General features: G+C 53.9%; 1 protein-coding gene across 1 annotated transcript; it reads left to right on the top strand.

Annotated features, from left to right (window-relative positions):
• Positions 1 to 79: 79 nt before the first annotated feature.
• ZNF341 (zinc finger protein 341) lies at positions 80 to 19523 on the top strand. Its single transcript, XM_083873383.1, has 15 exons — positions 80 to 211; positions 3967 to 4077; positions 5136 to 5323; positions 6373 to 6525; positions 7418 to 7645; positions 8844 to 9036; positions 9694 to 9778; positions 10774 to 10964; positions 11833 to 12020; positions 12983 to 13191; positions 14448 to 14544; positions 15374 to 15506; positions 16300 to 16411; positions 17172 to 17242; positions 18436 to 19523. The coding sequence occupies exons 1-15, from the start codon at positions 181 to 183 to the stop codon at positions 18945 to 18947; spliced, it is 2502 nt and encodes an 833-aa protein (XP_083729509.1). The 5' UTR covers positions 80 to 180; the 3' UTR covers positions 18948 to 19523.
• The last annotated feature ends 1499 nt before the right edge of the window (positions 19524 to 21022 follow it).

Below are 21022 nucleotides of genomic sequence, written 5' to 3' on the forward strand. Positions count from 1 at the left end.
AGGGGCGGCCGCGGGGCGGTCCCCGCCTGATCTGTGCGGTCTGTGGCAGTACCGCTGTGCCGCGCCCCGAGTTGAACAGTATCCCCCCCGGGCCGGGGCCTCTCCCGCGTCTCCCGCGCTGTGGGCCCCTGGCGGGCGGCGGGCGCCCCCTGGCGGCTCCGCTGCTGCCGCCGCTCCAAGATGGCGCAGGCGATCTTCGAGGCGCTGGAAGGTAACGGGGCCACGCCGGGGCCGCGCCGGGACCTCCCGGGCCGCGGCCACAGCCAGGGGGGCGCGACCTCCGCTGCTCCGAGCTCCCCCTGTCCAGCGCCGCCGCCGAGCGGGACGAAGGGCCGCCGCGGGGCCGCCCCGTGAGGCCCTGCCCGGCGCGGCGTGTGGCGCTCCCGGTAGCCCCGGGCTGTCTCCCGCTGCTCCTCCGCTGCCCGCGCCGCAGCCCCCGCCGCAGCCCGGGGCTCGGCACGCCCTCCGCGGCTCCCTGCGGCACCGCTGTCACCTCCGGTCCCCTGGCCCTGTGCCACTCCTGCCTGCGCGCCGCCGCGTCCCCGGGGAGCCTCATTGACCGCAGGACCGTGCTCGGCGCACCGCGTCCCTGCCCTGAGCCACTGCCCGGCGCCCCGAGGCATCCCGTACTCTCCGTGCCCTGTGACTGCTGCTCTAGGGCACCTCATCCCTGTCCTGCTCCTGGACATTCCATCCTCATCCTGTTCCTGGACACTCCATCCTCATCCTGCCCCTGGTGCTCCTGGACACTCCATCCCCTCCGTGCCCTGTTCCCTGTCCCTGGGGGCATTCCCATCACCTGTCTCTGTTCCCAGGACACAGCACCGCCAATCCCCAGGGCACTCTCAGCACCGCCGTGCCCCCCGTGTCCTGTAGCTGGGGTCCCTCACCCCCTGCAGGGCCCAGGGCTGACACTGCCGGTCCCACTGCTGTGCCGTGCCCTGTGCCAGCCCCGGGATGGTGCCTGGCTGGGTGCTGACCCCTGCATCTGTATTTTGAGGAGTGACTGCTCTTTGGCCCAGCCCAGGCAGTGCCTGTTGTGTGGGTGAGCGGGTTGTGCTCTAATACATCTCACTTTAGCATTGGGACCCTGTTACAGCCAGGTGCCCTCCGGGGAGGATGTGCCAAGCTGTGGCAGTCTGACACTGGGCTCGGGCTCAGCCTCTGTGGAGAGAAACTATTTCATAGGCATTGATTCCCTAAATTGGATTACAGATGCATTTTCTTTTACATGGGGAGACACCACTGCCTGGAAGGTGTGGCATTGTGATTGTCACCTCTGCTTTTGAGTATCACCTGTGACCACAGCAGCAGAGAGAGGAGCAGAAAACAAATATTTTTCTCTATTTTGTCAGATTACTTGGTGCGTTTGCCAGCACCCTTTGTCCCTATCATGTCCCTATTTCCTCTCTGCAATCAGCTCCTCATTGTGTTAGTCTCCCTGCAGCATTCAGGACACCAAAGCTCTTTAGCAAACTGAAAAAGAGTGGGGCTTTTTTAAGCCCGCAGCAATTGGCAGCTTTTAGTGCCTGAGCTTGTTTGTTTTGTCTTGTTGATTGGATTACAAGTCGATGGTGACTTGGCATTCCTGGAGCAGCCTGGTCTCAGGGTGCTGCAGGGCACAGGTGCATCTTCACCTGTCACTGGAGCACCTGGTGCTCCTGTCAGAACAAAAGGCTTTATCAGGAGGGCAAATTAGCACCTGGGGGACATGGACAGGCTTGTTTCATCTCCAGCTGAGAGAAATTTGAAAGGGAAGGAAAAAGGCACAGATCAGTAATCCTGTGCCTTTATCTTGGCTTCCCCAAATCACCTTGGTTTTGTCAGGCTCCTGCTGCTGCCAGGAGAAAGGGAGCTGGGTGTTTAAGTTCCATGACTGAAGAGCATCCTGCAGGCTGGTGCTGGCTGTGGGCAGGGCAGGATGGATCCAGAGCTTTCTCCTGGAGCCTGTGGATGGCTGTGACTGGTATCCATGTAACCAAGTAACTGCCAGCTTGTCTTCCTGGGTTGCTAGCCATGTCCTCAGGGGTTTCCCCTGGGAAGGGTGGTGGTGTGCAGTTACTCAGTGAAATGCAGGGGCTCCTAATTGCCAAATAAATATTTCTGTTGTCCTGGGCCATTTTTCTCCATCAAGAGGCTGAATGTAGCACTGACAATGTTGCTGCATCACTGTGCTCAGGTCTTGGCCTCTCCTCAAGCTTCTTCCTCCTGGTGGGGTCAAGGCAATTGTTTGGCTTTTTTCCTTGGAAGATCTGATTCTGTGCCAGAAGGAAGCCCAGTTGTCCAGTGCCAGGCACATCAAGAGAGGCTCTGTTTGTGCAATCCTAATTATCCCCATGCTATAATTCACCTGAATTTTTGATCCTTCTTTTCCTTCTAGCTTATTTTTGCTGGAGAAGTGCTGCTCCATGCCCCTCTGTGCTTTGGCTGTGCTATCAGAAGCCTGCAGTGCTCCCTTTGCAGTTGTCCAGAGGTGGTTTGTGCAGGAGGAGGTGTGTTCAGAGCAGGGCTCTGGCTGGGGTGAGGAGACCCTCCCAGACTGTTCCAGCCCTGTTGTGCCAGCGGGGCTGGGCTGCAGGGCTGCCTCCAGCTCTCCTTGCAAGCCAAGGCTTGCAGAACTGGACCTGCAGCTTTGCTGTGCCTCTGCGATCTGTGGGAAAGGCTTCCTAGGCATGGTGGGAATTTGATGGGAGTGTGTAATGTAGTGGGATCTGCTGCCTTTCCAGCTCCTTGTGCCCTTGGAGGATGGTGCTCTGCTCTCCCAGGGACACGAGCAGGGTTTGCAGCATCTCCTCACTGAAAGGATGGGAAAGGTGTTCACAGAATCTTAATGTGACATCCTTCACACTGGAAATGCAAGAGAAATGAGTATTTAGGTTAAATTTAAAAGGCTGTAGATTATATGGGTATTCCCCATCAAGAAGGTAACATTCCAGTTGTTAAGGAGAAATTTTATGAGAGGAACTTGGGGTGGTGGATGCTCCTGCTGTGCTGGTCCCTTATGCTGTGATCTGCTGTGGTGCTTCACTGTCTTTCCTGCTGCTGTCTGCTGAGCCACCTCTCCTCACCTCACTGCTTAGGAGTGATCACACCAATTGATTTTCCTTTCCTGTGCCATGTAATTCTGCGTTCAGTGCTTTGCAGTTTTGTTTAGCAAAGATCTGGAAGTGAAAAAGCACTTAAGAACTCCCCCGCTTTCTTCTCTCCACAAGATATACCATACAACCTTGCTGTGCCATTTGATTCCTTTGTGAGTTCTGTGTCATAAAAGAGTCATAGGAATGTGTGGTGCATAAAAATCACCTTTATTCTTCCAAAATCAGATTGTCCTTTGTGTCTTCACATTCAGTTCTAAAAAGAGAGTGTATCATGCTTAATCTACAGTCCCATGCTGCTGGCCAGGTTGTCTCCCAAGATGAGCACTCCCAATCCTCTGGTTTTATCTGGAATATTTTAAAATGTTTTAGCTGTCGTGAAAAATGTTTGTGCCGAAGCAAGTACATTGATTGTAACAACAAATCTGACTGGGTGTGTGTGCCCTGTGTCTGATCAGGTCTGGGAGTGCTGGCCTTGGAAACAGGGAGGCATTTGTGACCTTGCTGCTGGGAGAGCTGCTGCACACAAGGATTTGTCTGCCCCGAGCTCAGTGTCTGTGCTGCATCCCCGGGCAGTTCCACCCCGGCCTCTGCCCTGTGACATCCCCACACTCCCCGTCACATTCTCTTTTCATACCCAGTGTTATAAGCATCCTTCCTCTCTGCAGCAAGTGCCTGGAACCAAACCCTCTTTTGGCTTTCCTTGTCCTCTTCCCTTCTCTTTTGTGCCAGAGGAGTTCTGGAGACAGGTGGGAGTGTTGCTGTTGTGTGGTAGTTGGTGCTGTGGAGGGCTCAGGAGTGAGCTCCCAGTGCCCAAACTCTCCCTGTGTGGCTGTGTCCAGGTTGCCATCCATCTGTTGTCTCCCTCCAGGGATGGATAATCAGACAGTGCTGGCTGTGCAATCCTTGCTGGATGGACAGGGAGGTGTCACGGATCCTTCTGCTCCCAGTGTCAACTCCTCCGCCGCCATCCAGCCCATGGGTGAGTCCTGGTGGCCCTGGGAGGGGACAGGGGCGGCAGGGCTGCACATCTCCCCTGCAGCCTACACAGCTGGCAGAACAGCTGGGTGTGTGGGTGCAGCTGTGAGTGTTGTGAGCCCTCAGCAGGACCAGAAAGAGCAGGAGGAAGGGACAGGTGCCCCAGTGAGCAGTGATGTTTTTGGAGGTGGTCATGACAAGAGACTTGACCATGAGCTTCCAATAAAGACACAAAGGGAGGGAAAAGCCACTGTCCCCACGTCTAGTGCCTGTTACTGTTCATGTTTTTATTTAATATCCACTCCTTCTCAAGTGCTTCAGACCTGGAGCATCTCTGTGAATGAGTGTGGGAGCTGGTCATTCATGTGCATTTGGACCCTCACAGTGCTGGACTGGAACTTGCTGGGTGTATGGGGAGTTGTCCCCTGAGGAGTTACAGTCTCTGTCCCCAAAAATGGCCAACTTCAGGCTGTGACTCACACAGGGAACAGCCTTGTGAGTCTGCCTGCAGGGAGTGCACATGATGTGTGGTTTGCTAACACTGCACATTTCAGCTGGGACATGTAACTGGGCTGTCTTCTTTCTCCTTCTAACATCAGGCATAGGTGCCCCAAACCAGTAGTGTTGTGGAGGGGTGGCTTTAGGACACAAGCTGACAGTGACTCTGTGTCCTTATCCAAGGTACTTGTGCTTTGTGCAACCTGAGTAATAAAATCTGCCTCAGTCAGCATAATGCTGATACTTTGGAAGGAGCTGCTTTGACTGAAAGCAGAGGGTGCTACAGGAGCAAGGTTGGTTTCTCCTGTATTTGGAGTGAGAAGAGAGACAGTGGTGGGATTAGCGTGTGCCAGGGAGACAGTGGGGTTTGTGTATGGGAGCAGGGCTAAGATGGGCTCATCACATCACTTGGCTTTAGGGACAGCTTGGCCTTGGCAGCTGCTCTGTCCTGATGATGATGTCCTCGAGGTGCTGAGACCCAAAGGTGCCTCTACATTGTGACTGCTGCATGGAGTGCTGGGGAATGCAGGAGAAAGCCTGAAGCTCTGCTCTCCTTCATTGCAGATGACGAAGATATGTTCCTGTGTGGGAAGTGTAAGAAGCAGTTCAACTCCCTGCCTGCCTTCATGACCCACAAGAGAGAGCAGTGCCAGGGCAGTGCCCCGTCCCTGTCCTCGGTGTCTCTGGCCACCAGCAGCGTGTACAGCCCGTCCATCACCTCGGGGCAGCCGCCTCCCAGTGCTGGCCGCCAGGTACCCACTGCAGCCACAGCTTCTGCTGTTCTGCTCTGGGATTTGGGCCTTCAGGGCTTTGGGGTCGTGCTTTTAGATCCAGTGCTGCCTCACGACTGAGCTCTTTTCTAGGAGGCTCAGCTCTTGTCCCTTTGTTGGCTTTTCATCTCATGGTTAAAGTGATGTGTCCTCCAGCCGGAGTGTCTGGCTGCCTTTGTTCAGGACAGAAGGGGTTTGGTGTTCTGTCTGTGCAGCAGCCAGACCTGGGCTGCACTGAAGAGCCCCAGTGTCAGAGCCTGGCCACAAGCCTGGCTGCACTCTCACAGTGCTCAGGGGGCCTTGCTGTCCCCTGGGCCATGGTCTGGCTCCTGGGCAGAAATGGGGCAGATTCATCCCTGCATCCCTGCTCTCTCCTTCTTGCAAATAAGCCCATGTAATGTGGTGTGATGAATGCTGGGGGAGTATCCCCTCTGGAGTAACTCTCATCCCTAGAGAATCCTCCAGTGTGAGTCCCTGGTGTATGACATGTAAGTGGCTTCCAAAGTACTTTCAAACCAACTGCTTTTTGCAAATTAATATAGTCCCAGTGGATGGTGCTTCTTCCCAGGGCTGCAAACAGAGGTTATTTACTGCCAAAAAAGTAAAAAAAATTCTCCTTCCCCTGCTATAACCTGAGTCCAGTCTGAAGAGAGCCTGACATTCACCATCTGAGCCAGAACACCCTCCCTGAGTTTTCCACTTCCCCCTGCTGGGGCAAGCACCTAAGAGAGGCCTGAACTTGCCTGTGACCAGTTTGTCCTGCAGATCTTGTTTAATAACCCCTGATTTGAATTGCAGCCAATGGCCACTTTCTGAGCCACTGTGATATATTTTTTCTCCTTTCTGAAGAACGTTTATGGAGCTGAGCTCTCACAGACTCAGCAGGAAGCTGCAGATAATTTCTGTGGCTCACTGCTGACCAGAGGCTGTGAAAGCAGAGACTCTGAGGCTCAGTAAAAAACAGTGTCATTGTTTTTTGAGTATTGTTTTGTGCTGCTGCTGGTTAACAGTGTATCTTTCTTTTCTTTCAGCAAATCTCTACGTACATCACGGTTCCCCCATCGCCTTTGATTCAGACCCTGGTGCAGGGGAACATCTTGGTCAGTGACGAGGTGCTGATGTCAGCCATGTCTGCCTTCACCTCCCTGGACCAGCCCATGCCAGCAGTGCAGCCCCCAGTGCAGGTGAGGGGCATATGGGGGTCCAGGGAGTCATGATAAACATGGGTAAAGCTCCCCCAGTCCCAGCCCCTTGGCCATGGGAGGGACACCTTCCATATCCCACGTTGCTACATGCCCCATCCAGCCTGGCCATGAACACTGCCAGGGATACTGCCCACACTGCTGAGGATGCCTCCCAGGACATGCTTGGCTTTCAGGGCTTCTCATGCACCAACACTGCCAAGTCCTTCCCCTCAGGGCTGCCCTCAATCCATTCACTGCTCAGCCTGTATCTATGTTTAGGATTGCCCTGACCCAGGTGCAGCACTCTGCATTTGGTCTTGTTGGACTCGCTGAGGTTCACACAGACACACCTCCCAAGTCTGTCCAGATCCCTCTGGGTGCCCCATTCCTTCCCTCCAGTGTTTTGAGTGTCCCACACAGCTTGGTGTTGCTAACAAACTTGCTCATTGCTGGATGCTCAGATCTTTGTAGTGTGGTCTCTCCAGCTTTTTTTGAGCCTCCATATAATGATTGTCTTCCAGGGCCCTTGTCAGCTTACTTCATGGATCCCTCTTGGGAGGGTTGTTTGGGCTTTCCCCAGGCTGGCTGGGCTGTACATGCTCCACATGCTCTGAAAATATTCCTTGTAACTAGAAGGATTAAAAGCTTTGAAAACAAAGCAATAAAAGCAGTGGGGCTCGAGGGCTTGTGTTTTGGAGGAGGCAGTGTGTACCCACAGGTACCCAGGCCTCCGGCACAGTCTGGTCCAGCCTGCCAGCTGGATGTGCTGTGTTGTGCCAAGCCACCCCCACTGTTCCTGCAGGCGAATTGGGACGGGGAACGTGTGTGGGGGAGCAGCCCCTCCAGCTCCTGGCTGCCGCATTTCCAACGTGCCATGTCTCTCTGTTTGCAGAGCAGCATGAGTATGCACGGGGCCGGCTACCTGTCCCAGCCCCCGCCGCCGCCGCCCCCGGCGCCGCCCCCGCCGCAGCCTCCGCCCGCCCCGCCCAGCCTGGGCGCCCCGGGGCAGCCCGGAGGCGGCAGCGGCGTGGTGGAGGTGTACAGTGCCCCTGCTCCCATGGCAGCGGCCAGCACCGTGGAGATCCAGAGTCTGGGCATGCAGCCCTACCCGCCCATGGAGGTAAGGCCAGGGCTGCTCCTGTCCTCAGGGAATCACACAGTGGGTTGGTTGGAAGGGACCTTAAAGCTCATTCCCTGCCCTTGGGATGGACACCTCTCACTGGACCAGATTGCTCCAAGCCTCATCCAATCTGGCCTTGGGGAATGTGGAATTATAGAGTGGGAAGATGGGCTAGATTATTTGACAACAGTTATTTTCTCTGGGAGAAGGTAGCAACAGTAAGATGATGAGGATTCTGAGAACAGGAGAAACAGCTAAGAGAGACATAGGACTGGCACAGGATTAGGAGACTTGAACATTTATTTCTGGCCAAGGGATACCTGCATATGTTGGGAGTGAGAGGGAGTAGAGGTGAGGGGCTCACCTTCTGTAGAAGCACAGAGCACCACACTGCACACTTCAGGCTTATGTGGAGAGAAAAGTCCAGTCTAAATCTCAATGAGCTTGTCAAGGTGGCTTTTGCTAAAGAATGGCAAGGCAGGGTGAATTTACTGGTGAATCAGCTGTTTGCAGTCTCTGCGTTTGCACTGCCCTTCACATCAGGAGCTGCTGGGTGTGACTGAGGTTTGGCATCCTTACCTGTGTAACTGGCATCTGATCTGGGAGTGCCAGTGGACAGGAATGGATGGGGATGTTAACTCATCAGGATGAGCAGCAGAAATGCCCTTAAACTGTCACCCTACACTGATCACTCTGTTTCTTACGTGCTCCTTCCTACTCTTGATGCTGACATAAACAGCAGTGCTTTGGCACCTGGAGTTTCCTTGTGCCTTCCTTCCCTTTGCAGTCTTGCCAGGCCAGGCAGCAGGACCTGGAGCTCCCTGCTTCAGGACTGGTGTGAACCCACAGTGTCAGCAGTGATCTTTCTGGTAACCTGCTCCAGAGGGATAAGAAACTCTTCCAGGCATGAGACATAGATGAGGGACAAGACAGCTTCCTCAGAGTGCTTCTTTGCTGCCCTGTTCGTGCTGTAATCACTTCTGCATGCTTTTTGGTGTTCAACAGGAGAGTTTCACAGTGTGCAGGGTGTTAGTTTTGGTTAGAGAGACATTGTTGGACTGGTGAACCAGAAATTTGATCCAGTTTGGCAGAAGAAAAGTCAACCCAACTGCAGCCTGGTGTGGGTGGAGATGGGAATTAGGGCATGGTATAATTCTCTGTAGCAAACCTGTTCCATTGATGAATTACCCTCTCACAGGTACCAAGCCAGTGTGTGGAAAGCCCCGTATACCCCTCTCCCCCGGTGTACAGCCCTGGGAAGCAGGGGTTCAAGGCCAAGAGCTCCAGTGCTCCCACCCCCCTGAGCAGTGCAGGAGGCTCCGTAGTTGGCTTTGATTCCCCTGCTGCTGCCAAAACTCGCCGCTGCAAGAACGACAGTGGGCTGCAGGAAGGTGAGTCCCTCCAGCTCCTGCCCTGCGGGTCACTGGGCTGGTCCTGAGGGGGCTGCAGGAAGGTGAGTCCCCTCCAGCCCCTGCCCTGAGGGTCACTGGGCTGGTCCTGAGGGTCACTGGGCTGGTCCTGAGAGGGCTGCAGGAAGGTGAGTCCCCTCCAGCCCCTGTCCTGAGAGTCGCTGGGCTGGTCGCAGCTGTGCTGCTGAGCCAAGGGCTCTCTGAGGGGCGCCATTGGCTGTGCAGCCCTGAAGGGGGAACATGATGGCCTCACATGAAACTGGTGAGTGACCTGGTGGGCTCACAGCACAGACAGAGCTGAGGCTCTTCGTCTCACTCATGCTGTGTCTTTCCCCAATGCCCAAAGCACCTTTAAGGTTGGTGCTTTGTAACTGGAAAGGTCCCTGGAAGGCAGTAGTTGTTGTCTGATGCCCTGCCCCATCAGACTACACTGCTCAGGGTTTGTAGAATTGGCTCAGGTTGTGTTAATGAATGTTTGTGCCCATAGCCACTCCCCAGTCTGGCCAGGCAGATCTTATCTTTCCATAAGCTCTTTATTCTTGGTCCTGAACAGTCATGTCTTGGGATGAGGGCCCTGTGATGCAGTGGGGACAGGGCTGTGCCACATGATCTCATTCTTGTGTGTGCTCTTCCTTTCAGGCAAACCCAAGTCCCCCAAGCTGAAATGCACATACTGTGACAAGGCCTTTACCAAGAACTTTGACCTGCAGCAGCACATCAGGAGGTAACAGTGCCCTGCCCTGCACACAGCAGAGTGGCTGGGCTGGAGCAGGGCACAGCTCTGCTGAGGGAGTCACTGCAGTCCAGTTTGTTATGTCCCAGAATCTGTGCTGCAGTGGCAGGGATTCTTCATTCCCCTCACCCCAGGATAGCCTTTCCCCAGTGACTGGAGTGAAGGCTGTATCATGGATGTAATCTTCATGCTGGTTATGTGCTGGGACTGGAGGTTCATTTTCCTTGTTGATGAGACCTTAATAGCCAGACCTCTCATCACTTGATTACTGGAGTAGCAGCATTCCCACTGCTTGCCTCTGCCCTTCCCTTTTCTCTCCCTCCCTTCCTGTTTGCTGCTGTTAGAAAAGTGTAAGCCAAGCTCAGTGTCTATACAGGGAGCTCTAATCAGAGAGCTTTTCCCTGGCAGGAGGAAGCTGAAATCTGCAGTTTTTTCCCCCTGTGGAGTCAGTTGGACTCAGAAGAGATGGGAAGGAACAAGTGGTGGGTTTTGCACCTCTTCCCAGTCTGGACTCTTCACTTGCTCTTGAAGCAGAAGGGCAGAGTAGAAAGATCTTTTTGCTCTGGACAAAGGAGAACACATTCAGGCAGATGAGGGGGCTGCAAGCTATAAGAGATGTGTGCAGGAGAGAGAAGCATGACAGGGAAGAAAAGGCTTGTACCCTAGAGAAAGTGATGAGGCCCAAGGTCTGTGCAGGGACCCTGACAGTGAATGCCTTGATGTTGCTGTTTTCCTCTCCTGCTCCTTCCTTTGATCCCCTGTCATTCCCAAACCACAGATGTTTTGTCTGTGCACCAGCCTTGTTTCCCCAGGCCTCTCACAATCCACCTCTGGTGAATCAGATCTCAAAGCCCTTGTGTGGTGGCTCCAGGTGTGGTCTGCCAGGCTGAGTGCCCAGCACTGTCCTTTGGCAGCCACTCCCCTTGGGCCCTGCCTGGGGCTGCCTCCTCTCTCCTCCTCTGCTGACCTGGTGCCTTCTCCTGCAGTCACACAGGGGAGAAGCCCTTCCAGTGCATCGTGTGTGGCCGAGCCTTTGCCCAGAAGTCCAACGTGAAGAAGCACATGCAGACCCATAAAGTGTGGCCTCCAGGGCTGGGCTGCACCATCTCCCGAAACTCCATCACTGTGCAGGTCATGGCCCTCAACCCCAGCCAGCCTGAGGACGAGGAGAGCACAGGTGAGCTGCCTGGGGATGGTGTGTGGGGCAGGGCAGTGCTGTGAGGAGGCTGCAGGTCTCTGCACCTGCACACAGGGAGGGAGGGAAGCTGTGTGTGCTGTTTGCATTCCATGGTACTGTTCAGCATCTCACACTGAGTGGCATTTGCTCAGCTCCAGTTGAAGCTGCATCATTTCATACCCCCATGGTGGGTTCAGGTGCTGGTGGAGACAGTGGCTCCAAACTCTGTCCCAGTATGTGCATAAACAGGGCAAGGTGTCTTCCTCTTCTCACTCCTGGCAGTGCACAAGGCACACCTGACAGCTCTGGCCTAGGGGACAGACAGCTGCTGGTTTAGGATAGCCCAGGGCTCTGGCCTTGCACTGTGCAGGTCATGCCCAGGCTGAGTCTGGCCACAGTAAATACCTGAGGCAGAGAAGAGCTCCTTTCTGGGGTCTGGATCCCCTTTCTGCTGGTAGGGGAGGGAATGCAGTGACAATGTCATGTCTAGGACAAGGGACAACTGGAGCTGCTCTTTGTAGGCATCATAGACTGTGAACCACTGGCTGGATCTTACCTCCTGTCTCCTGCCAGTGGTGGGAGTAAATCTGGCTCTGGCTCACTGGTGGAGGCCTGTTCTCTGCCTGCTCTGCAGAGCACAGTTATATCTCTGGAAAAAGAGAATGGGCTGGGAGGGGAAGATGGAGTAGTCAGAGTCCTTAATAATCTGTCCACAAATTTTCAACAGCCCTGTTAGTGAGATTCATCTGATCTAAAGAGTCTGTCTTTGAAAGAGAGGAAGAGCCTGGGCTGGTGTGTCCTGGCAGCATGGTGCTTGCAGAGCAGCTTTCAGAGTGTCCCATGCAGACTGTGACTTTCCCTTGCCCAGGTGTATCCCAGCCCTCCAGGACCGCGGTGCCCCCGGAGCTGAGCCCCTTGGAGGACGGCGAGGGGGACAAGCTGGAGGCCAAGCAGGTTGTGCTCATTGACAGCTCCTACCAGTGCCAGTTCTGCCCCAGCAAGTTCAACACCTACTTCCAGCTCAAATCACACATGACACAGCACAAGAATGAGCAGGTAGGGACACAGGGTGCCTGTGTGGGTGGCAATATTGGCATTGGCTTCATGTAATGCACCCATTATGGGGGTCTGTCCTGAGCCTTTTGCTCTGCAGAGCTGCCAGTTCTTCACATGCAGCTCAGCTCTCAGGGTTGTAGCTGTGTGGTCTGGGTTGCTTTGAAAACTGACTGAGAATTCAGACAAACAGGTTTGGGTGGCTAGAGAGGAAGCAAAGAGTGAAGTGCATCCAGTTCTGGGCCCTTCACTTCCAGAAAGACATGGAGGTGCTGGAGCCTGTCCACAGAAGGGCAGCAGAGCTGGGGAAGGGTTCTAGAGAGTAAGGCAGAAGAGGAGTGGCTGAGGGACTGGGGGTGCTCAGCCTGGAGAAAAAGAGGTTCATAGGGGACCTTCTCATTCTGCACAACTCCCTGACAGGAAGGTGCAGCCAGGGGGCAGTCAGGCTCTGTTCCCACAAGGGACAGGACAAGAGGAAACGGCCTCAAGCTCTTCCAGGGGAGGTTCAAGTTGGACATCAGGAGGAATTTCTTTACTGAGAGGATTGTTAGGCATTGGACTGGGCTGTCCAGGGAAGTGATGCAGTCTTCCTCCCTGGAAGTGTCCTGTAACTGACTGCATTTGGCACTTGGTGCTGTGGTTTAGCTGACAAGGTAGTCAAAGATTGGACTTGCTGACCTTGGGGGTCTTTCCCAACCTTTATGATTCTGTGAAGTCTGAAATTTTCAGTGTAAGTGGCAGCTCTCGAGTCCTGGGACAGTCACTTCTGGGGTGCTGTGGTCCCACCCACTCAAGTGGTTTCAGGCCTTCACATCAACACCTCTTTGTCCCACCTTGCTTTCCCAGGGGTGTGCCCTGACAGTCTGCGCATCTTTCCAGAAAGTTCAGCAGTTCTGCCTGTTGGCAGAGGGTTTTCCCTGCCTGTTTCCATGGTGAGCATCTCCAGTTGCTCTCCCTTCTCCCAGGTGTACAAATGTGTGGTGAAGACCTGTGCCCAGACCTTCCAGAAGCTGGAGTCCTTCCTTGAGCACATCAAGAGCCACCAGGAGGAGCTGAGTTATCGCTGCCACCTGTGCAGCAAGGACTTCCCCTCTCTGTACGAGCTGGGCGTGCACCAGTACTCGCACAGCCTGCTGCCCCAGCACAGCCCCAAGAAGGACATGGCCGTGTACAAGTACAGTACAATCGCTGCTCACAAGGCTTGTAGGAGTGAGTGGGTGCAGAGTGTGGTTGGTGGGGCCTCAGAGGGGACAGGGGGCCCTGTGTCCAGTGGCTGTGGCGCTTTTGGGTGTCCAGGTGGCACATGGGGAGGGTCCCTCCACCAGACTGCAAGGGCCAAGCACTTGGAATGCAGGGAATCTCTCTGAATGACAGGGAAAAGCTGGGTTATGTGGGAAGGTCCCATCATTGCAATTCCTCTTATCACCACTCAAAAGTGAGATGGGCACAGCTGAACCTGCCCTGGGCTGGGTCAGAGAGCCAGGGAAACCCTTCCCAGCCTGGTCTCTGAGATTCTTCACCTGCAGCAAAGGGATTGTGGGTTGTACAAGCAATGCTCAGGAAAAAAATCCCTATTTCTTTGCTGCAAAAGGGTCAGTTCCTTGGAAAGCTTTTCTACTAGTGTGGAGGGAAAGTGTGAAAAGTTCCACAAAGAGCTCCACAGAGCTTTTGAAATGCCCACAGAAATGTTCAGGGGGAGTAGGAAGCCCAGGAGACACTGGAGTCAGTTAGGGACTTAATGGAATAAATATCTGTTAATTGTTGCCTAGACCGTGGTTTCTAGTTTTCCATGCTCTACAGAGTTTTGTTCTACAGCTCAGTTGTGGGGATCTCTGAGATCAGGGCCCTGCTTGAGCTTGAGAAGGTTTTAGTCTGACCTAGGGAGAAGGGGTTTCACAGCAGGAACAGGATGTGGGTGCCTCTGTCCTCACTGCTGATGGTGTCTGTCCCCAGCGCCCACTGTCAGTCAGCTTTGGCAGAGCCCTCTGGCAGAAGCACTGCCAGGATGTGTGACCCCTGCCATGCTGTGTCCCCACTCTCAGCTCCTTCTCTGGGGGCTGATGTCGTTCAGCAATGGAGATGGAAAGAGGTGTTTGAACTGAAGTCCTTACCTAAGGCTGGTCTCCATGAGGAAGTAGTGTGGGATATGTGCTCAGGTCTGGGTGCTCCCATGGCAGCCTGTGGCAAGTGCACTGGTATTTAAAGGCTTCTCCACCCAGTTTTCCAGTATCTCTCTCTCTGAAGGATGCTCAGTGTGAGTGTGAGCTGTCATGTGGGTTGCTGAAGTTTTAGAGCACCTGGGTGGTTATTTCCTGTATCAGTCCTGTCAGAGATCACCCTGAAGGTTTCTGGGCTGGGTAGGTCTGGCTGTGTGTGGGGTTTGCTGCAGTAGCCTGGCTCACAGGCCCTGTCCTTTCTCTCCACATGCAGGTGTGTGAAGTGTGTCAATAAATACTCCACCCCAGAAGCCCTGGAGCACCATCTGCAGACAGCAACACACAACTTTCCCTGCCCTCACTGCCAGAAGGTGAGTGCTGACCACAGCCTGAGCCAGGCCTGGACACCTAGCATGGCTCTGGGGGGACAGGAGCACTCAGCACCATGAGTAGGAGCCTTGGATAACAGATTAAGAGGAAGCAGAAAGTGAAATTAACTCTGTGGGGAAGGTAGGGACTCCTGGGGATCCTTGCCCAGCCCATCCTGCTGCTGGCTTTGGTGGGAGACTGGGTATCCTTGTGGGATGCTGGTCCTCAGCAATGTGCTGTTACACAATTGACAGCAAGATTTCAGCTTGTCTCTTAAAAAAGTGTTGGTGCTTTTTCTGTTTTGAATTTTTGTTGGCTTGTTTTTAAAGCTCTATCTGTACTTTATACAGTCCTGGAGGTTTTCACAGTGCATCCTTCCTGGGAAAACAGTGACTGAGCTTCTTGTTCAGGTTGCTCAGAGAAGCCGTGGCTGTCCCAGGATCCCTGGAAATATCCAAGGCCAGGCTGGACAGGGCTTGGAGCAACCTGGGGTAGTGAAAAGTGTCCCTGCTCACAGCAGTCCCAGTTGGGACTGGGTGATGTTTTAAGGTCCCTTCCAACCTGAACCACTCACTGATTCATATCCTGGCTACACTCCCCATGCCAGTTCCGTGATGTCCTGTGCATGATGCTGGCTCTGAGCTCTGTGTGTGTGTGTTGCAGGTGTTCCCCTCTCAGCTGTGTGTGTGTGTTGCAGATGTTTCTGTGTTGCAGATGTTCCTCTGTGAGCTGTGGTTTGTGTTGCAGGTCTTCCCCTCTGAGCTGTGTTTGTGTGTTGCAGGTGTGTGTGTGTGTTTCAGCTGTCCCCTCTGACCCATGTGTGTGTTTCAGGTGTTCCCCTGTGAGCGGTACCTGCGCCGTCACATCCCCACGCACGGTGGGGGCAGCAAGTTCAAGTGCCAGATCTGCAAGAAGTTCTTCCGGCGAGAGCACTACCTCAAGCTGCATGCCCACATCCACTCGGGTACACAGTGCTCCCTGTGCTTGTCACCTCTGTGCCACAGCCCTGCCTGTGCTTGTCACCTCTGTGCCACAGCCCTGCCTGCCCCGTGCCCTGGCAGCAGGAATGACAGTCATTGGTAGGGATGTGGTTTCAGATGGATGGGTTTGGTTCAGCCTCATGCCGAGACTGCACTTAGAAATGGGGGACACAGGTGGCCTCCCCACTTGCTGTGGTGGCAGAGCTGAGGAGCCCTGGAGAGCAGGAGCAGTGTGCAGCACAGATTGTGCCCATCCATTTATTATTTTGTTGAGAAGAGGCTGAGGGAGTTGGGGTTGTTTGGGCTGGAGAAAAGGAGGCTCGGGGGAGAACTTATCACTCTCTACAACACCCTCACAGGAGAATGTAGCCAGGTAGGGTTTTTTCCTCACAGGCAACCAGCAACAGGACAAGAGGACACAGCCTTAAGCTGTGCCAGCTTAATCAGGGGAAGTTTAGGCTGGACATCAGGAAGAATTTCACAGAAAGGGTGATTTGGCACTAGTATGGGCTGCTCAGGGAAGTGGTGGAGTCACCTCCCTGGAGGTGTTTGAGAAAAGAATGGATGTGGGGCTCAGTGCCATGGTATAGTTGACAAGGTGATGTTAGGTTATGGGTTGGACTCAATGATTCTGAAGGTTTTTTCCAACCTAATTCTGTGTGATTTATCCTTGGGGCAAGGCAGTTTATAGAGTGGCACAGCTGGCCTGGTGCCGTGTCCATGGCCAGAGCAGCCTGTGTGGCTGTTCTGTCCCTGAGCCCTGGTCTCTGTCCCCAGGTGAGAAGCCCTTCAAGTGCTCGGTGTGTGACGCCGCCTTCAACCGCAAGGACAAGCTCAAGCGCCACATGCTCATCCATGAGCCCTTCAAGAAATACAAATGTCCCTTCTCGTATGTAATGTGTCTGCACATGACAGCACACCTCAGCGGGGTGTGGGGATGGGGGGATGTGTCCTGCACCTGTCCTAAAGGACACTGTGGCATCTGCCAGGCTGTGTGGGGAGGTTGGAATGCTGTGTGCTGTTCAACTGGGAACCCAAGAGTCCCACTTCTTTGTTACTGACTTCCTGTAAGGCCACATCTCATTGCTTCATCACCCCTGTAAAATAACTCCTGCCTTCATGGGAGGCTTGGGGGAGCTCTAGAAAGAGAAGGAGCATCATTTGACCACAGAGGTTCCCTGGATGATGGGCTTTCACTCACTGCCATGTCTCCAAAAGCATGTGACAGCCTTAGACCTAATGGAGCCAGAGGAGCCGAGTTTTGGAAGGTGCAGTCCCAAATCCATGGCACAGCCAGGGACTTGGTGAGATAGCCGAGACTGACTGGCTTCTCCCTGCTCCAACCACCCTCATACCTCCTTCCAAAATAGTTCTATTTCCAGCTGGGATCTTGAGCCTGCTGCATTTTAGAGCATTCAGTGAGGCACAGACCATGTGTAGTTTAGGAAAAGCCCCATGTCCTTGTGGCAGCCTGTTTAGTCCTTGCCCTTCCCCAGAAAAGCTGAAATAGTGGAACTCCTGCTGAGGCTGCACAGAAACAGCTGGGTGCTGCTAAGGAGAAAGGGTCATGCATCTCTTTATGATCTGGGATCTGTCTATACATTGCTCCTCAGCTGATTCCCACATCTCACCAGCATTTGTTGTTGCAGAAGCCACACAGGCTGCAATAAAGAGTTCAACAGGCCTGACAAGCTGAAGGCTCACATTCTGTCCCATTCAGGTGAGTGGTTGGGAATGCAGTGACTGAGATTCCCTGTGGTGCTGCAGGAGCATGTGACAGTAAGCCTGAGAAATAAGAATCATTTACTAGCTTTAGATTTTATCTCTCTGGTTTGCTGCAGGCCTGTTTAAGTGAGCGTCTGTTCAGGATTATGTCTAAGATTTGGGATGGTTTCTAAGACAATATAATCTGTAGACAGGGCCTGCTGGTGATACTCAGGAGCTGAGCTGGATTATTTGGTCTGTTTGCTATCAAGTGAATATCCAGTGCTCTGTCCACTCCTCCCCAGTCCCATCTCACATGCAAAAGAAGATCTCATGGGATTTGATTCCTTTCTTGTGTTCCAAAAATGATGCTCCCAATTCTAATAAAGACAATTTATTCCCATTATTTATTGCCATGCCCCAGGGAACAATCAGACTTTTATCTCTTGGGGTAAAACTGGACATCTTTCCTTGTGCCCAAAGCCCTGCAGAGTGGGATCAGATGGGATGGGCTGATAGTGCAGTCATGGGTTCTTTCAGACTGTATATTCCCATATTTTGGAGGGGAAAAAGAAGGTGAAAAATTCTTTATTTACTAATACACTTGAAAAAAACAATACTTCAAGATTGTTTTACATTTTCATCCCAATTACCTGACATGTTTTTTTGGTGATATTTTAATATTCTTACTTGAGGCAAGAATATTTATTTGCAGTCTGCAGCTTCCTGCTGAGGGACAGGCACAGATCTCTGCTCTCTTTGACCAGGGACAGGATCTGAGGGAACAGACGGAGCTGTGCCAGGGAGGGCCAGGCTGGATATCAGGAAAAGGTTCTTCCCCCAGAGGGTGCTGGCACTGCCCAGGCTCTCCAGGGAATGGGCACAGCCCCGAGGCTGCCAGAGCTCCAGGAGCCTTTGGACAGCTCTGCCAGGGATGCCCAGGGTGGGGTTGTCGGGATGTCTGTGCAGGGACAGGGGCTGGGCTGGGTGATCCTGTGGGTCCCTTCAGCTCAGGATATTTTATGACTTTACTAAGGGCTAAAACAATGGTTAGACACAGACACTGAAGCTGTAGCCACCCACCCTTTACCGTGTGTGGCACAGTTTCTTCCCTTTGATCAGGGAGCACCTCCGTGGAGAAGGAGGTGAGTCTGTCCCGTTCTCCCTGGTGGGCCGGCCGGGTCTAACTCCCCTCTCCCTCTGCTGCAGGGATGAAGATCCACAAGTGCCAGTACTGTAACAAGTCCTTCAGCCGCCGCGCCCACATGGTGGAGCACCAGCGCTCGCACACCGGCAACTACAAATACCGCTGCCCCACGTGCAGCAAGGGCTTCACCCGCCACAAGTACATGAGGGACCACAAGTGCCGCCTGGGCTCGCCCAAGGACAAGGAGCTGCAGCTCCGGAAGGCGCAGAAGAAGCGGGCGGGGCGGGGCCGCAAGGCGGGGCTGGCGCTGCCCGCCGTGCTGGGGCTGCCCGAACTCAAGGACGGCGCTGCCGGGGACAGTCCCCCCGAGGGCCGCCCCAGCAAAGAGCCCTTCCAGGAGTCGGACGCCGTCCTGTCCATCGTGGTTGGCGGCTCGGGAGCTGCTGACTCGGAGCTGGTCCCCGGGCAGCCCAGCAGCATGGCCTCCAATCTGGCCCTGGCAGAACTGCAGACGGCCTCGGACGGGCCCTGCACCATGCTGGCTGTCCCTGTGTACATCCAGACCTCGGAGTGACAATGCCCGGAGCCACCGTGTGGCTGGGGGCTGCTGCTGGCACTGTCTGACTTGGTGCTCAAATTTATCCCCGTGGAAAAGACCAAAGCTCTTCTGGGGAAGTGGATGGATATGGGAGAGAATGGCTTCCATCTCCATTGGTTCTTCCCGTCCTTGGGCAGAGGACTGCTTGGAGACCACTGACACCCACAAGGCACTGAAGAGAGTGGCTCCATTATTTCTTGTCCCTCTGCACCACGGGGCAGCTTAGGGCAAGAAAGACAAAGATCCCTGAATCAGGGTAACAAGAAGGACCATACAAACTTGCAACAAACAGCTGCTGAAATCAGGTGGCTTTGCAAATCACAGCCTGTCCCATCTGTGGTTTTTCTGGCCTAAAAGCTGTATTGCCCAGTATTTGGGTGGCCATTGTGAGAGCAAACATCCTTCCTAGTGGAAGCAAGTTCATACTGAGATCCTTTGGGAACACTGTTCAGAAATACCCTGATAGACTTCTGTCTGGTATCTTCTCTCTGTCTGTCTCAGTAGAAAGATCACCGTGTCTGTACTACACGTTATAAACACCCTGGGACCTCACGTGTGGAGTCAGTGTGTGGGGGGCTCCTCTGTCTGAGTGCTGTTCTCTCTACAGTGTTTGTTCATGTTTTTTTCCCCAGATCCAGGGATTTCTGAGTGCTTTAGACATCAGTGAGGCAGACCCTGGGAACAGTGACCCCTCTGTTCAGCAAGGGCACTAAGGGCTGGAGGAGGTGACCTGGCCAGGGTCACACAGGAAACCTGTGATGCATCCAGGAGCCAATGTCCCAGTGTCAGCTCTGGGCCAGGTGCTGCAGAGAAGCCTCTGCATTCTCTCAGCTTGGTTCTAGTCAGTAGTCTCAGTGGGGAGCTGGTGTGGTTGAGCAGCAAGGAAGTCTGGTGTGACTGGGACATTTGTTGTCCTCTTGGCTTCTCTGATTTCCTAAGCAGGAGTCCCAAAGCCAGCACAGGAGCACCAAACCCAGAAACTGAAAACTCCCATTGTGCAGTGTTGGTGAGGGAGGTGCTGGGCTGGGTCTTGGAGCCCAGGCAGGTCAGGGAGCAGCAGGGGTGCTGCTGCTTGCTCCAGTGCCCTGCCAGGCTCCTTCCTTCCTGCACTGCCTTCAGCCTCCTGTTTTCCACTGCCACAGGATGCACTGGCTTTGGGGAAGGATCTGTACCCAGACTTGCATATCCCTGCTGCCTCCAGGTCCTCCTGCGCTGTGTGTCCCCATGCTCTGCTCTCTCACACTTTCTCCCTGCTCCAAGTGTAGGGCAAGCCAAGCTGAGCTTTCCCAGGTGAGTTTGTGTGTTAAGGCAGTGCACAATGCTGCATTCCCAGCCTGTTTATCCAGAGGTGGTGCAGAGTTCAGTCAGTCCTGAGTACAGAAATCCTGGCTGTGTCTGGGTCTCTGTGCTGTTCTGGCCATTGCAGCAGTCAGCCCAGCATTACTGGTCTGACTGGTCTGATCCAGCCCATTGTTTGACCTCAAGGTATTCTTGTCTCCTTCCTTAAATCTCAGGAAGAGCAGCTTGAAGAGGTGCACTGTGCTCCCTGTCTGCTGGGTAATGATTGGTTACACTGTCACCACTGGGACACAGTTCCAGTCTGGACAGGTCCTGCCACCACTTCACTTTGCTCACTCACTATCTAAGTTACTTTCTGCTTATTTCACTTTTTTCATGATGTTCGTGCACCTCCAGCAGTTGGTAGGTGGGAGGAAATGGAGCTCAGGGCTCCCAGGGGAGGCTGGGAGAAGGGTTGTTGAGGGTTTACATGAAGTTAAGAAGTCTTGGCCCTGCCTCATCGAAGTGAGTGGAGAAGGTGGAGCCAGGCTCCAGAGGTGCACAGGGATGGGAAGAGAGGTGACAGGGACATGTTGAAACGTGGCAACTTGAAGGGGCTTACAAGAAGGCTGGAGAGGGACTTTTCACAAGGGCCTGGAGTGGCAGGACAAGAGGGAATGGCCTCAAGCTGATGGAAGATTTAAATGTGATATTAGGAGGAAATTCTTCCCTGTGAGGGTGGGGAGGCCCTGGCACAGGGTGCCCAGAGCAGC

This window comes from Zosterops lateralis (genome assembly GCF_965231275.1).
Source record: "Zosterops lateralis genome assembly, chromosome: 16".
NCBI classification, from domain to species: Eukaryota; Metazoa; Chordata; class Aves; order Passeriformes; family Zosteropidae; genus Zosterops; species Zosterops lateralis.